The sequence below is a fragment of the Equus asinus genome, chromosome 21 (genome assembly GCF_041296235.1).
Source record: "Equus asinus isolate D_3611 breed Donkey chromosome 21, EquAss-T2T_v2, whole genome shotgun sequence".
NCBI lineage: Eukaryota > Metazoa > Chordata > Mammalia > Perissodactyla > Equidae > Equus > Equus asinus.
The window spans coordinates 19,422,278-19,437,265 of record NC_091810.1 but is presented as its reverse complement, the minus strand read 5'-3'; the positions used below and the strand labels follow the sequence as shown (position 1 = coordinate 19,437,265).

At 39.9% G+C, this 14,988-nt stretch overlaps 1 protein-coding gene across 4 annotated transcripts in view; it reads right to left on the bottom strand.

Annotated features, from left to right (window-relative positions):
- Window positions 1-14,988, bottom strand: part of RAD18 (RAD18 E3 ubiquitin protein ligase) — a 160,038-nt gene that overhangs the window by 17,687 nt on the left and 127,363 nt on the right. For 2 of the 4 annotated variants that reach the window (XM_014857933.3, XM_070492601.1), the window contains one exon: window positions 13,730-13,792. The exons of the other annotated variants lie outside the window; for them this stretch is intronic. In XM_014857933.3, coding sequence (XP_014713419.3) covers window positions 13,730-13,792 — 63 coding nt within the window. The remainder of the gene's footprint in view (window positions 1-13,729; window positions 13,793-14,988) is intronic. 4 annotated transcript variants of the gene reach the window in all.

Genomic DNA, 14,988 nt, shown 5'->3' with positions numbered 1-14,988 from the left:
GGCTGGCAAATAGGCATATGAAAAGAAGCTCACATCATTAATCCTCAGGGAAACACAAATTAAAACAGCAGTGAAATACTACTATGTCTCTATTAGAATGGCTTTTAAAAAAGACAGTAACCGAGTGCTGGCCAGGATATGGAGCAATTAGGACTCTCAACATTGCTGGTGGGAGACAAGAGTATAGCAGTTTCATAAAGGTCGAACACAGATTTACCATACAATCCAGCAATGCCACTCCTAGGTATTCACCCAAGAGAAAGGAAAACTATGTGCACGTAAAATACTGTACTCAAATGCTCATAGCAGTTTTATTCATAATTCTCAAAACCTGGAAACAGCCCAAATGCCCATCAACTGTTGAATGGAGAAACAGACTGCAGCACATTCACACACTGAAATACCAGTCAGCAAAACAAAGGAACAGACAACTGATCCATGTAAGAACATGGATGACGCACAGAAGCATTGCGCTAACTGAAAGAAGTTAGACACAAAAGGCTACATTATTGTATGATGACATTTATATAACATTCTGGAAAAGGAAGAAACTTCAGGGACAGAAAACAAATCAGCGATTGCCAGAAACTGGTAGTGGGAGGAGGAGATTATTTACAAAAGGGCACCAGGTGACTCTTTTGTGTGACTCAAATATTCTAGATTTTAATTGTAATAGTGGCTACATTACTATATATGTTTATCAAAACTCATAGAACTGAACACCTAAAACAGGTGATTTTTACCATCAAACCTCAATAAACCTGATAGAAAAACAAACATCTATACCATAGTATTAGGATATACCCATTACATTTGCATTACTTAATTTTTCCCTCTGTAAATTTTATATACTTGCCTTTACGAGATAATGAAAATTGAGAACTTTCTTTGGCAATCTATTATAATATGATAGTCATAGATAGGCCTTTGGTGGTTGTTCTATCAAAGTTCACAAAGGAAGCTTATTTTTCTCTTAAAAGCAGGCTGCGATACCAGTTACATTAAGTTTGAGTGATGTTTTACTGGAAAAACACAAACACAGCAATAAAATACAGCAAAGGAGTCCGAGTGTGTTCTGGTCACCCCACAAAGTCAGGAGGGACTCCCACTCAAAATTTGGTTTGGATGTTGAGACTGATGCCAGCACATACACGCACGGCAAGGGGGTATGAAAAGGTTTATTACTCACATAAAGAGGCTTTCTGGGGAGAGCAGGGCACGCTTCCCAAGTTGGCCTGAAAATAGCCCAAGAGCAGAGGAAGGAAACTGCCTTGGGGTCTTTATGGTGGTTAGTGGGTGGGGTCAGAGTGAGGGTTCCCACGAATGGACAGGGGCTTACAGAGTTTGCCAGTGCCAAGGGAGGTAGCACCTGAGATTTCTTATCATCTGGACCAGATGTGGGGCCGGGGGAAGAGGGAGGACTGAGACAAAAGCTGTCAGCAAGCACCAAAAAGACGGGATCAGACTCTTTATGACAGAGTGCAAACTGACAAAGAACTTGGCCCAGAGAATAGGTGAGTACAATGGGAAAAGCACTAGGCTTGGCTTAGGACTCAAGACAGTTCACCATCCTTTTGGGCTCAGATTTCTTATAAAACAAAATGAACAGAAGTGCTTCCCTACTCTGAAATCACAAGGATTAAAAAGTAAAATGAATATGAAAGTACCCACTTAGGTGACCAGCACATATCAGGAATTTGATAGATACTAGTTAAATTAAGTACATCTGTCTGCTCAAACACCCAGAAATAATTTCTGCTGATTTTATTAGTATTCACTTCCTAATGAAGGCATTTCCTAATAATTGCACAAAAGAAAGAAAAATATATCAGCTAACGTGCAGCCTTTCTGGGGATAAAATAAGTTCTGTCTCTAGATAAAGGCAACAGATCTAGATTTTTCAACAGATAATAGAAAACTCTCTGGCAGGCAACATCAAAACAGAAGGGAGAATCAATATGCTACATGACAGAATTGGTATCCAAAAATTTCCTTTACAGGCTCGAGGCAAGAGCTGACTCTTAGAAGAGGAAAAGTACAAAGGATAATAAATGCAGTAAGGACCCGTACTTTGGTCCAGAAACAATTTCCCAAATTCAGGATAGGAAGCCCTGGTTTAAGGGCAGCATAGGGATACTAGGTTCAAAAGGAATGGATAGTGAGAGATGGTCAATAAGCAAAGAGATTAAATTTAAGATTTTCTAAAGTCAAATAAGCAATACAAAAGCAATCAGAGTGATAACTCTGGACAATTTTTGCATTGTAACATTTACTGAATATAGTTCTCAGCAGAACGCTTTAAAAGGAACACAGACAGACTAGAGCCTGTAGAAGTGTCTGGGACTTGCAGAGCCAGGGAGCTTTCCAGATTCTTTTGTCTTAATGGACCATCCCTCTTCCAATTACAGGCAAGGCCACTGATGAATAAGATCGTCGCCTGGAGGCACGTCCACAAGTTCACTCTGCCTTTAGCCTGTCCGGCTCCCCGTCCACAGAGGACTGTAACTGGGGTCAGGCCAGGCTCACCCACAGTAAGTTTTTGATGGGCTTTTGCTCCTTATTGCTCCCAGGTGGTTTCCATTCCCACCATTTTTCTCATCTAACTCTAATTTTTAAGGTTTTTTGTTTTTCTATATCTTTTTTGCTTCACGTATTTTGGGGCTCTGTTGTTAGATAGATACATGTTTATAATTATTATATCTTCTTGATAGATTGATCTTTTTATCATTATAAAATCTCTTACTCTCTAGTAACAATTTTTGTCTTCCAGTTTATCTTGTCTGATATTACTATAGCCATGCCAGCTCTCTTTGGGTTATTGTTTGCATGATATATCTTTTTCTATCCTTTTAAACTTATTTGTGTCTTTAATCTAAAGTGTGTCTCTTATAGACAGCATATACTTGAATTATATATTTTTTAAAATCCATTCTGCCAATCTGTTAATTGAAGTGTTTAATCCATTTATATTTAATATACTTACTGATAAGGTAAGATATATGTATGCTATTTTGCTATTTTTCTTTACATCTTATGTCTTTTTTTGCTCCTCTGTTCCTCTATCATTGCCTTCTTTTGAGTTATTTTCTAGTGTACCATTTTAATTCCCTTGTCATTTCTTTTATTATATTTTAAAATTTATTTTCTTAGTGGTTGCCCTGGAGATTATAATTAACATATTAATTTATAACAATCTAGCTCAGATTAATACCATTTTAGTTTCAATAGTATACAAAAACTTTGCTTCTATATAGCTCTATTTCTTTCTCTCACCTTTCTGCTGTTACTGTCATACAAATTACATCTTTATCCACTGTATGCCCATCAACACAGATTTATAATTACTGCTTTGGGAAGTTCTTTTAAATCAGATGTGGAAAAAAAGAGTTACAACAAAAAATGCATCTATAATGTTTTTTATATTTACCTATACTTTTATATTTATCTTTACTGGTACTCTATTTTTTCATGTGGATTCAAGTTACTATTTAGAGTCCTTTGACTCCCTTTATTTCTTGTAGGACAGATTTCCTAGTGACAAATTCTTTCAGTTTTTGTTTCTCTGGGAAGGTCTTGATTTCTCCTTCAGTTTTGAAGTATAGTTTTGTTAGATATAAAATTCTTGGTCGACAGTCTTTTACTTGTATCATTTTGAATATGTCATCTCACTGCCTCTGGCCTCCATGGTTTCTGATGAGAAACCACCAAATCCCCTTGTAAGTGAAGAATCTCTTCTCTCTTCATTTTAAAAAAATTTTCACTCTTTAACACTGTCGCTTGAGCTTCTTAGATGTATAGATTAATGTTTTTCATCAAATTAGGAAGTTTTCAGTCATTATTTCTTTACACGGTCTTTCTGCCTCTTTCTCTTCCTCCTCTCATTATGGGGCTTCTATTATGCATATGCTGGTATGCCTCATGAGGTCCCACAGGTCTCAGGCTGCTCCTTATTCTTCAACCTTTTTTCTCTCTGTTCCTCACTGAATAACCTCAATTGGTTCTATCATCAAATTTGCTGATTCTTTCCTCCACTTGCTCAAATCTGCTGCCGAACCCCTTAGAGAATTTCTCATTCCAGTTATTATACTTTGCAACTCTAGAATTTCTTTTTTTTGTTAAAATAATAATTTTTATTTCTTTATTGGTATTATCTCTTTGGTGAGATCTTGTTCTCATTCTTCCCTTTAGTTCTTTGAACATATTCAAAATAGCTAATTCAGAGATTTGTTTAGTAGCCCAACGTCTGAGCTTCCTCAGGGACATTTTTATTGGTTGCTTTCTTCTCCCTGTGTATAGGCCACAGTCTTGTTCCTTCATATGTCTTGTAACTTTTTTTGTTGAAAACTGGACATTTTTAATAATATGCTGTGGCAACTCTGAAAATCAGATTCTCCTCCTTCCCCGGAGTCTGTTGATGTTGGTGTTTGCTGTTGTTATTTAGTGACTTTCTGAATTAATCCTGTAAATATGCATTCTCTGTTGTGTGTGACCACTGAAGTGTCTGCTAGATGAGCTTAGCAGTCAGCTAATGATTGGATATAAGTTTCCCTAAACACCTGCGACCAGATAACACAGAAGCCCAAGGCAAAACCAGTCTTTGCTAAGGGACTCTGTGTGTGTCGGTGATAATTCTGCTTTAGCTTCTACTTTCTGCTTGCACAGAGCTTCATGGTCAGCTAAAGTGAGAGCTTAGGACCTTCTCAGGTCTTTTCTGAGCATGCACAGAGCCCTGTGCACGAATGTGACCTTCTAGATTCACAAAAATATGTCAGAGCTGTTCAAATTCTCCATGGAAATCTTATTTTCCAGCTTTTCCTTTTAAGCTTTTTGGTTAGCATATTGTTTGCCCCAACTGTGTCCCCCCCCCCCCCCCCCCCCGCCCAAGGTGGCTGTGAAGTTAATCAATTGTCTCTGTTTTAAACAAACACCTCAGGGGAAAAGGCCTTTCGCACTGGGTGAGCTCCAAGTCAGGTAAAGTAAAGACAGTCTTGCAAGTGGGAGTCTTCTGGGGAACCATCAGACAGGTGAAAAAAGAATTCTCTGGGAATAGGCTTTGTAGGAGCTCCAACTTTTTGCCTCCTCTGGGGGTTGCCAGGCTGCTGGTCTCATCATAATCGTGGACTGTTAGCTCCCAAGGGGAATGGGAACAGGGCACATCAAATCACCACAAAGCTCACTGTTCTTACCAAGATTCAGCCACTTTTGTTGAATAAATGCTCCTTGAATTGCTGCTGCTTTTGGTTAATTTCCAGAGTTTTGAAAAAGTTGATTCTGACAAGTTTTGTCATTGCTTTCATGGAGAGAATTTTCAGAGGTCCTTATTTCACCATTTGTCTTGACATCATTATTCTTTATCTTTTTTTACTTTTATTTTTTCAGCTTTTGACTCATGGTCTTAATATCTCTAAACTTTCGCATGTGAAATGTATCATCTTAATATTTTATTGTTGTTTATTTATTTGGCTTGTCTTCTTAAAAAATTTTAACAGGATGTTCCCCCTTATATTTAACTTCTATAATATTATTATTTTTCGTTCTCTTACCTTGTTTATAATTACCCTCCAAAGCTTTTAAGTAATATTTTTCTCCCATATCTTCCCTCTTTGATCTGCCTTTGTAATAGCTGGCAATGAGCATGGCTATAGTGGTAGTGAAAGAAGCAGCCTGGGGGTTTGCAGCAGAGTCCCTGGCAAGGATCTCAGTAGTTCTCCCAAAGTAACTCTCTAAAACACCTCATCCCCAAAGATGCAGGAACCCTAATAGGATAACCCACTCCATAATTTTTTTCCATGCATATAACACACTTATTTACTGGAATAATGACACTTAATAACATTTCACAGACATGGCAGGTTTTAAACTCCTTGGTCTCTAGAAGGTATAATCAATGGATTTTCGAGCAAACATTGCCAACAGCATGCTGTTAGCCAAATAGGGGACCGTCCTGGGGAGAACATGGTGACCAGGAAGCACTGAATCCACAAGCCATGCCTAGGAGATTTGGCCATTTATTATAGCCTGCTTTCAAAACACATTATTCCCAGAATGATTTACCCTCCTTCTTGGTAGCGCCATAGAAAGAACCTCTTGGTGTATAGCTCCTCCTGCCTTATGTTGATTAGAGAGAGGCTGGTCAGAGCAGGGGCCATTCCAAATAGGGTTGGGTTTTATGACTATTCTTTTTTTTAAAAAGCACAGGATTAGCTGTTTCCCTGCTATGAGTACTTTCAATTGTTTAGGCACTGTATGGAGCAAAGGACCCATCCAGAATACTAGGGCATAATCCTGAATAAGGACCAAAACCTAACAAGCACATTACGTGGAAGAAAGAAAAGTTACAGGCCAGCTTCTCAACATAATAACAAAAAATCTTAAATAAAATATTAAAACCAAGTCTAGAAACACAGAAAAGAGTTAATACATCATTCCCAAATTAGATTTATTTCAGGAATGCAATCTTCCTTTACCATGTGAAAAATCAATCAATGTAATTCACATTAACAAAATAAAGGAGAAAAATCATATGTTCATCTCAGTAGAAAACATTAAAAAACACGATAATATTTAACATCCATTCATGTTAAAAACTAGGAATACAGGGTAAAATATTGAATGTTTTCCCACTAAGATAGTGAATAAGAATACCCTTGTTACCATTTCTATTTAACACTTAACAAGCAGTCCTAACCAGTACAATTAAGCACTAAAGAAGATATAAACGGTATTATATGGAGATGACACGGTTACAGATGTAGAAAATCCAAAAGAACCTATAAACTATTAGAAGTATTAAGCAAATGTATTAAAATTCCTGAATACAGGGTTAAGGTAAAAATAGATTAGATACTAGCAATAAACAATTAGAAAATGGCTAAATGACAAAATACCATTTTTAATAACATAAAAAAATCAAATACCCAGAAATAAATTTAACAGAAGATATAAATAACCCCTACCCAGAAAGGCACAAAATATTAGTAAGAAAGTTTTAAAAAGCTAAACAAATGGATAAATATACCATATTCATAGATTAGAAACCTCAATACAAAAGAGTTTCTAGAAAATAACATAGGAAAATATCTTTATGACCTTGAGGTAGACAAAATTTCTTACATATCACTTAAATGCATTAGCCAGAAAGTAAAAGACTGCTAAACTGGACATTATAATTAAGAATTTCACCATTAAGAGAGTTTGAAAAGGCAATTCATAGTGAAAAAAGATGTTTGCAATACATACAACTGACAAAGGACTCATGCTCAAAGTACACAAAGAACTACTACAAATAACAAGGATCAATAATCATGACTGAAATTTTAAAAGCTAAGAATACCAAGTGTTGATGAGCATATGGAACTACTGGAACTTCCATCGTGGATGGCAGTTTAAATCGGTACAACCACTTTGGAAAGATGTTCAGCAGTAGCTACTGGATATGTGCATATCCTAAGACCAGCAACACCACTCCTAGGTATACACTCAACAGAAACAAATGTGCACCACCAAACGACATTACTAATTATGTTCCTGACAGCCTTATTCACAACAGTCAAAAACTCTAAACACACATACACCTACCAACAGTAGAACAGATAATAAATGGTCACTTATTATTCACACGGTGGAATATTATAGAGCAGTGGTTCTCAAATGTTAGCATGCAGAACACCTGAGGGCTTATTAAAACACAGATTGCTGGGCCCCATCCCCAGAGTTTCTCATGCAGAAGGTCTGGGGTGGGACTCAAGAATTTGCTTTTCCAGTATGTTCCCAGGTGATGCAAATGCTGTTAGTCAGATCACACTTTGAGAACCACTGCTACAGATAAAGCAATGAAAAGTGACAAACTACTCCTATCCAACCACGGAAAAAAATCTCATGATGTGGTGTCAAAGAATGACACCCAAGAGTAATACTATACGATTCCATTCATATGAAGTCTAAAAACAGGCAAAATTAATCCACATGGTGTACAAGTCAGAATAGTGCTTATCTCTGGTGGGGTGAGTTTTGACCGGGAGGAGCCGTGAAGGAGGCTCCTAGAATGCCAGTCGTGTTCTACATCCGGGGCTGGGTGGTGGCTGCACAGGTGTTATGAGCCTATTACCTGGGTAGCCCCCAGTGAACCACACCTGCTGTCTCTGTGCACTCCCTTCCCCTAGAATCTGGGGCTGGTCCTGTGACTCACTTTAATCAATAGAACGTGGTGGAAGTGAGGCAGCACAGTTTCAGGACAAAGTCTTAAGAAGGCCTGAGAGAGTTTGTATTTTACTCTTGGGAGCTATATCAGTCTGGGTCCAATCAGGATCATAATAATTTGACCAGAAAAAGTTTAATATAAAGAATTACCAACTGTAACAGAGGACTGGAGTAATGAGGGATTGGCTAGTAAGAAGCAAAGAGAATCCCAGAGAATACAGAAATAGCAGATAGACTAGCCACTACCTCTAGGGCTGAGATGGGCACTGAAGGAAGACAGATGCAGACACCTGGTTGGAGAGGGCGCAACTGTGGCTAACTGAGAACTCGTACTATAGGCAGAGCAATGAGCTGCTGGCCTGTGTGTGTCGTAGCACCAGGCAGTGGAAAGGCCGCTTTCCTGCAGAAACCTGGCCAGTGAGCTCACCACAACCAAGAGGCAAAACCCCTTCTTGCAATGTCTCTCCAACGCCCTCTACTGATAAAACTTAACATCAGGAGAGCTGGCAAAGGAAAAATATTTAAAGGGCCCAACTCAATTTTCACAGATCAGGCAAAAAGGATGAATTTGGAGCTGAGGCAATAAACTGATAACTGGCATAGTAGCCCTGAGCCTCCATATAGGAAATGCAACCATCCTGCTGGGAAGATCACATGGAGAAGAACAGGCTCCCAGGCTACATGGAAAGAGAGAGAAGTGCAGACATCTCAGCTGAACACAGCCTCTTAACTGCCCTGCCAGCTGCCTGCACACCACACCAATAAACACCAGAAGTCTGAGGCCAGCCCAGACTGAAAAATCATAAGCAGATAAAAATGTTGTGGTTTAAGCTCCTAAGTTTTAGGCTGATTTGTTCCACAGCAATTAAATACTCAACACAAACTGTGTCTGTTTAATTTCTGTTTTGGTTCTCATTGCTGCATTAACAAACCATTCTCAAACCTAAGAGGCATGAAACAACATAATCACCTATTGGTCATATTCTAGATCTGGGCAGGCTTGGAAGAGACGGCTTAACTGGGACTGGATGATCCATTTCCAAGAAGGCTCACTTACACGGCTGGCAAGCTGGTGCTGGCTGCTGGCTGGGAGCTCAGCTAGAGGAGTGAGCTGGGCCCTCAGTCCTCCTCTAACTGTCCTCTCCCCATGCCTGAGTTGGGCTCCTCACAGCAGAGAGGCTGAGTTCCAGAGGAAGCATCCCATAAGCGACTGTTCTGAAAGGAGAAGCCCCTCTACGCAAACGTTTACCCAGTTTCTTCTCACATCACACGGCCAAGCCAGAATCACTGTGGGCCTCAAGAGTGTGAACACAGGAGGCGTGGTTCACGGGCCACCAAAGTACCTAATCCCAGGTGTATTCAGTAGTAAAAATTCATCAAGCTGTATGTCTAAGATTTGTCCACTTTAACGTATGTATGCTAAACTTCAAGACAGTCTCCCCGCTCCCCAAAGAAAGACAGCCAAATTAGTAATAGTTCTCCACCAGAAAATACAACAGGCTCATTAAGTGCACTGCAAATGACTTCTCATGGGGTTAAGATGAAATGCAGATTATCAATAAAGAAAATAATCCTTCCTTTTCTAATTTTGTAAGAATATTAGAGATCTATTTCCTAAAATTTTCTTTTTTTTTTTTTAAGATTGGCACCTGGGCTAACAACTGTTGCCAATCTTCCTTTTGTTTTTTCTGCTTTATCTCCCCAACACCCCCCTCCCCCCGTACACGGTTGTATATCTTAGTTGCATGCCCTTCTAGTTGTGGGATGTGGGACGCCGCCTCAACGTGGCCTGATGAGCGGTGCCATGTCTGCGCCCAGGATCTGAACCCTGGGCCGCCGCAGCGGAGCACATGAACTTAACCACTCAGCCACGGAGCCGGCCCCTAAAATTTTCTTTTTAAGACACTATGAGATAGAGTTAAAAAGATTTGCAAGTGGCAATCCTTCTCCATTCACAGGTTCTTGAAGTTACGTAGGCTGCGTCACTAACAGCTACAACCCACTAGTGAGCGTGTTAACAAACACTGATGGATACGTTCCTTCTATTAAGTGCCCACTATGGCCCATCTGGGCACTACGCCAGGTGCGGAGAGATTCAAGCTCTAAGGAACACACCCTCTAGAAGGGGGCCAGGCGTTAAGCACGGAGTGATGCAGGAGCAGTCAGGGGCTTCTGAACGGAGCTGTGAAGAGGGAAATGACAATGCCTATCTAGATGAAGAAGGAGGACAAAGCAATCGAGGCAGAAGCAACAGCAAGGTACAGAGGTGTGGCAGCATGACTCTGAGGCAAGCGTGAGTAGCTCAGCTTGGCTGAAATGGGAGTTGTGGGCTGGGGAGGGGAAGGAAGGGAATGAATTCCATGAACCAGCAGCTAGGCTGGGGCCGTGACAGGGAGAGCCTTGGATGCTGGGGAGTCCCTGTAGGACTTTGAAGTATGACAGAGAGAAGACAAGTGTATTCTAGTTCTCACTGGCAGAATGGACTGTGATGACCAGAGGCAGAGAGACAGCTGGACGGCCGCTGCAGCAAGATGGAAAGAACAAAGGCCCTAACAGAGGTATTACAGAGCAATCTACAGTAGTGCTTCTCAAAGTGGGGGCCCAGAAGCAGCATCAGCAACACCTGGGAGCTTGTTAAAAATGCAAACTATTAGGCCCCACCCCAAATCTACTGATTCAGAATCTCAGAATTGGAAACAGCCGAATAATCTGTGTCCTCCAGGTGATTTTAATGTATATTTAAGTCTGAGAGCCACTTATCCATAGGACTTTGCAACAGACTAAATGTGAGCAGTAAGGGAGAGTGAAAAGTTGAAAATGATACTACCATTCACTGAGAGAAAGGACAGTGGAAGAAGAGCAGGTCTGGAGAGAAGGAACTTAGACTCTGAGGCAGGCATATCTTCCCCACATTTTATGCATAAGGAAACTGAAATCCAGAAACATGAAATGACATGCTAGGACCCTATTTCTTCCTATTTTCATTCTGTTCAATGTAAATATATCTTGTAGCTCAAAATGGTAAGATGAACCAATATTTATGGACGTAAGAATCCAAGACCGGTCTGTAGGAAATAGGTTTCTTTTTGCTGCTTATGAAAATACTGCTTCATATGGTGCACTGTGTTGCTAATAGAACCTCTCAATTATTTACCAAATTAGGAGAATGTGTTGGAACTGAAATAGTATGTTATAGGACCAACAGCTCAAATATTCCACTTGTGGTACCACAAAATATGCCTGTAAGCTTAAGATGGGTATTTGTAAACTGCCACACTTTGTTGAACAGTAAAGCTGTGGAGGTTTCTCCTGCTTTTGCCTCTAAAGCTACATTACGGCATAAGCTTGTTTCACCGTTCTATACTCAGCTGGGATCAGGAGGCCTGGATTCTGATCCCGGAGGTGCCACTAACCAGCTGTGGACCTTGAGCTAGTCAATTTACCTCTCTGGAGCTCAGCTTCCTTCTCTGTAAATACAGGGATTGGACTAGATGAGCGCTTTATTATCTGTGAGGATCGAGCAATGGGATTTGTTTGCTAAGTGCTTCCTTATAATAATGACTTTAAGATGTCATCATTATCAAGAATGGGCTTGGGCTTAGGAATTCTGGGCTACAGCTTGTCACAGCCGTTACTGTCAGGATTTACTTCAGCATGAACAGGGTGATTCCTGGTACAAGAGGACAGAGGTAGCTAAGGAGAGGCCTCCTCTCCGAGAATTAATGCCTATTAATTTAAATAATGCTTAGGTGAGAGTCATGCAACCAAAATCTCAAACTTTCAAAAAATGCTATTATTTAAACCACCAAGTATCTCATCGGCCTGATAAACCTACTCAGAACATTTCCCTGTATATGTCCCACTTGTCCATTCTCCCAGTGATTCAGCTACGAAATTACAAAACGTCAGCACAGTGAACCTCTCCTTTGGAAAGACAGTATAGCTTACTAGTTGAAAGAACGGACTTTTGATGCATTAGGTTAGACTCTCAGCTCCCTCACTTACCACTTATGGCTAAGTGACTTTGGGATGGAGATTTACCTCTTTCAGCCTCAGCCTTTAAGAAAGGTAAAGAGGTCAACAGTATCAAATACTGCTAAGAAGTCAAGGAAGACGAGGTCTAAAAAATGTCCTTTGGATTTAGCAGGACAGAGGTCTTCAATAACTTTAGTGAAAGCTATTTCAGAAGAATGATGGGACGGGCTGAAGAGTAAGTGAGAGATAAGGAAATGGAAACTGCAAGTAGAGACCACGGACAGTCACGTGTCACTTAATGACAGGGACGCGTTCTGAGAAACGTGATGTTAGGCAATTTTGTCATTGTGTGAACATCGTAGAGTGTACTCACACAAACCTAGATGCTATAGCCTCCTGCACACTTAGGCTATATGGGACTAATCTTACAGGACCACCGTCACATATGCGGTCTGTTGTTGACTGAAATGTTTGTTACACAGTGCACGACTGTATTAAGAAAGGAAAGAGAGATACTACAGTAGCTGCACGATGAGAATGAGTAAGGTGTTTTTGTTGGTTGGTTGGCTGGTTGAAGATGGAGAAGATTTGAGCATGCTAAAAACCCAATGAGAAAGAGAGAGTTGAGAGAAGGAAGTTGCCTCATGACAGAAAAGGGAGAAGGAAGAAAGTAAAGTTCCTGACAAGGGGTAGAAATGAGGCAGGAGGAATTAGCCTCAGATGGGAGGAGGAACATCCCTTTATTATAAAAGGAGGGAATTATAAAAGGAGGGATAAAATATGTATACATTCAGGCAGACTTATACATTTGGTACGGGAAAGATGAGGATTCCCACATAATGGCTTCCATTTTCTCTATAAAGGAAGAGAAGAGGTCTTTAGCTGAAGGTGGAGCCATGGAAAAGAGCTGAGAAGGTTTCAAGCAATCTTCGCGAAGAACGGGACGAAAAAATGATCACAGAAACAGTAGAATTGCTAGGCAGTTTTGAGGGTCCATTTGAGGTATGTGATCATGAAATTATAGTGGAATAAATCTGCCCTGTGGTACTACAGATCACTCCTGTAGGTGGAAAGTAATGAAAATATAATATCCTTTGGCATTGTTCCTTTCCTCCTCGCCTACAGTGGAACCTGGAATAGGCCCCTCCAGCATTCTCATTTCCCAGAATAATTCATCAGTGTTACAGGAAAAGGAGTAAAACTGCATTTTTCTACACTAAACACATTTTATGACTTGGAACATCTAGGAAAGGATTAAAAGCTTTCTAAAGATTCTGAGCCAGTGCTTAAGGCCAAACTATTAATTGCCCATTGGAATAATCTTTCTTTAGAAAAACAACTTCTGACAAGTAAACAGAGTTATTATACTGGGATTCCATTTCTAAGCAGAAATATACAGAAACAAGTAGTAAACTGGAAATCTCTACTTTGATGAATGTGAATTATTATTCTTAAATCAGAAAGCACAAATATTCTTTTGTTTGAAAATCAACTGTATAGAATCATAATTTGTCAGGTCAAAGTACATGCTTGTTTCTTGATTATGAGAACTCACTTATGCGATGCTTCCCAGGCTTCCTCTTCTTCTAGAAGATCTCTTATGATGTCTGAACTGGAACTAAAAGGATATGTACATCAATATTGCCAGATAACAAAAAGACTGTATGGTTCCATTCATATAAAATTCTAGAAAACAGAAACTAATCTATGGTGACAGAAAGCGAACCAGCAGACCAGGTGCTGCCCGCAGGGGGCAGGGGCGCACAAGGGGGGCTTACAAAGCCGCACAGGAAGCTTTGGGAGTGAGGAGAAGGTCCATCTTGACTATGGGGAAGATCTCATAGCTGTATACGTATGCCAAAACTCATCAAACTGTGTGCTTTAAACATGTACAGTTTAGTATACATCAATTTCAAGAAAGCTGTAAAAAGAAGTTTAATAAATTAGCAATAATAATGAAACAAATCACTAAAACTTAAACAAATCCCTCAACATAAAACCTGGATTCAAACAGAATACAGGTCACGAGCCTTTTCAACTTCCCATGGCAACCAAAGATCAAATCATGTTTTAAAAACTTTCCTCTAATAATGAAATTCACAAGAGATATTTTAAGTTCCTAAGTGGCTTTTAGTTCCTTTGTAACCAAAGTAAAGTATAATTTAATTAATTTGAACTGTATCAATAATGAAAGCAGTTATAATGCAACCTGGCTTAAAGTGCTGTGTGGTCTTTGGCCTACATGTGCAGGGGGTGCAAGGTAAATAAGGTTACGGACGGCACGTATTATTTCCTTAAAAGAAAACACTGTTTTAAGGCTTTTAGCATTATGTTCTTACCCAAATAAATTCCTACCAAATAACTTTTTTTAAAATATCAAAAAAGCATTTCTTTAGACACCCAAGACACAGAATGTCATGGGCACTGTAGAAGACAAGGCAGAAATAGCAGTCACTACCCCAGGGTGGAGAGGCTAAAACAAAGGAATAACTCTCTCTTAGGTGAGAAACAACAGGTTTAGCAATGTTAGTGCCAATCATATTTCTAATGATACTCTAATAGAAAACAAAAGTTTAAAAATTATCAAGATTTAAAGTGCCAATGAGGGGCCAGCCTGGTGGCGCAGTGGTTAAGTTCGCACGTTCTGCTTCTCGGCAGCCCGGGGTTCGCTGTTCGGATCCCGGGTGTGGACATGGCACCACTTGGCATGCCATGCTGTGGTAGGCATCCCACATATAAAGTAGAGGAAGATGGGCACGAATGTTAGCTCGGGGCCAGTCTTCCTCAGCAAAAAGAGGAGGATTGGCAGCAGTT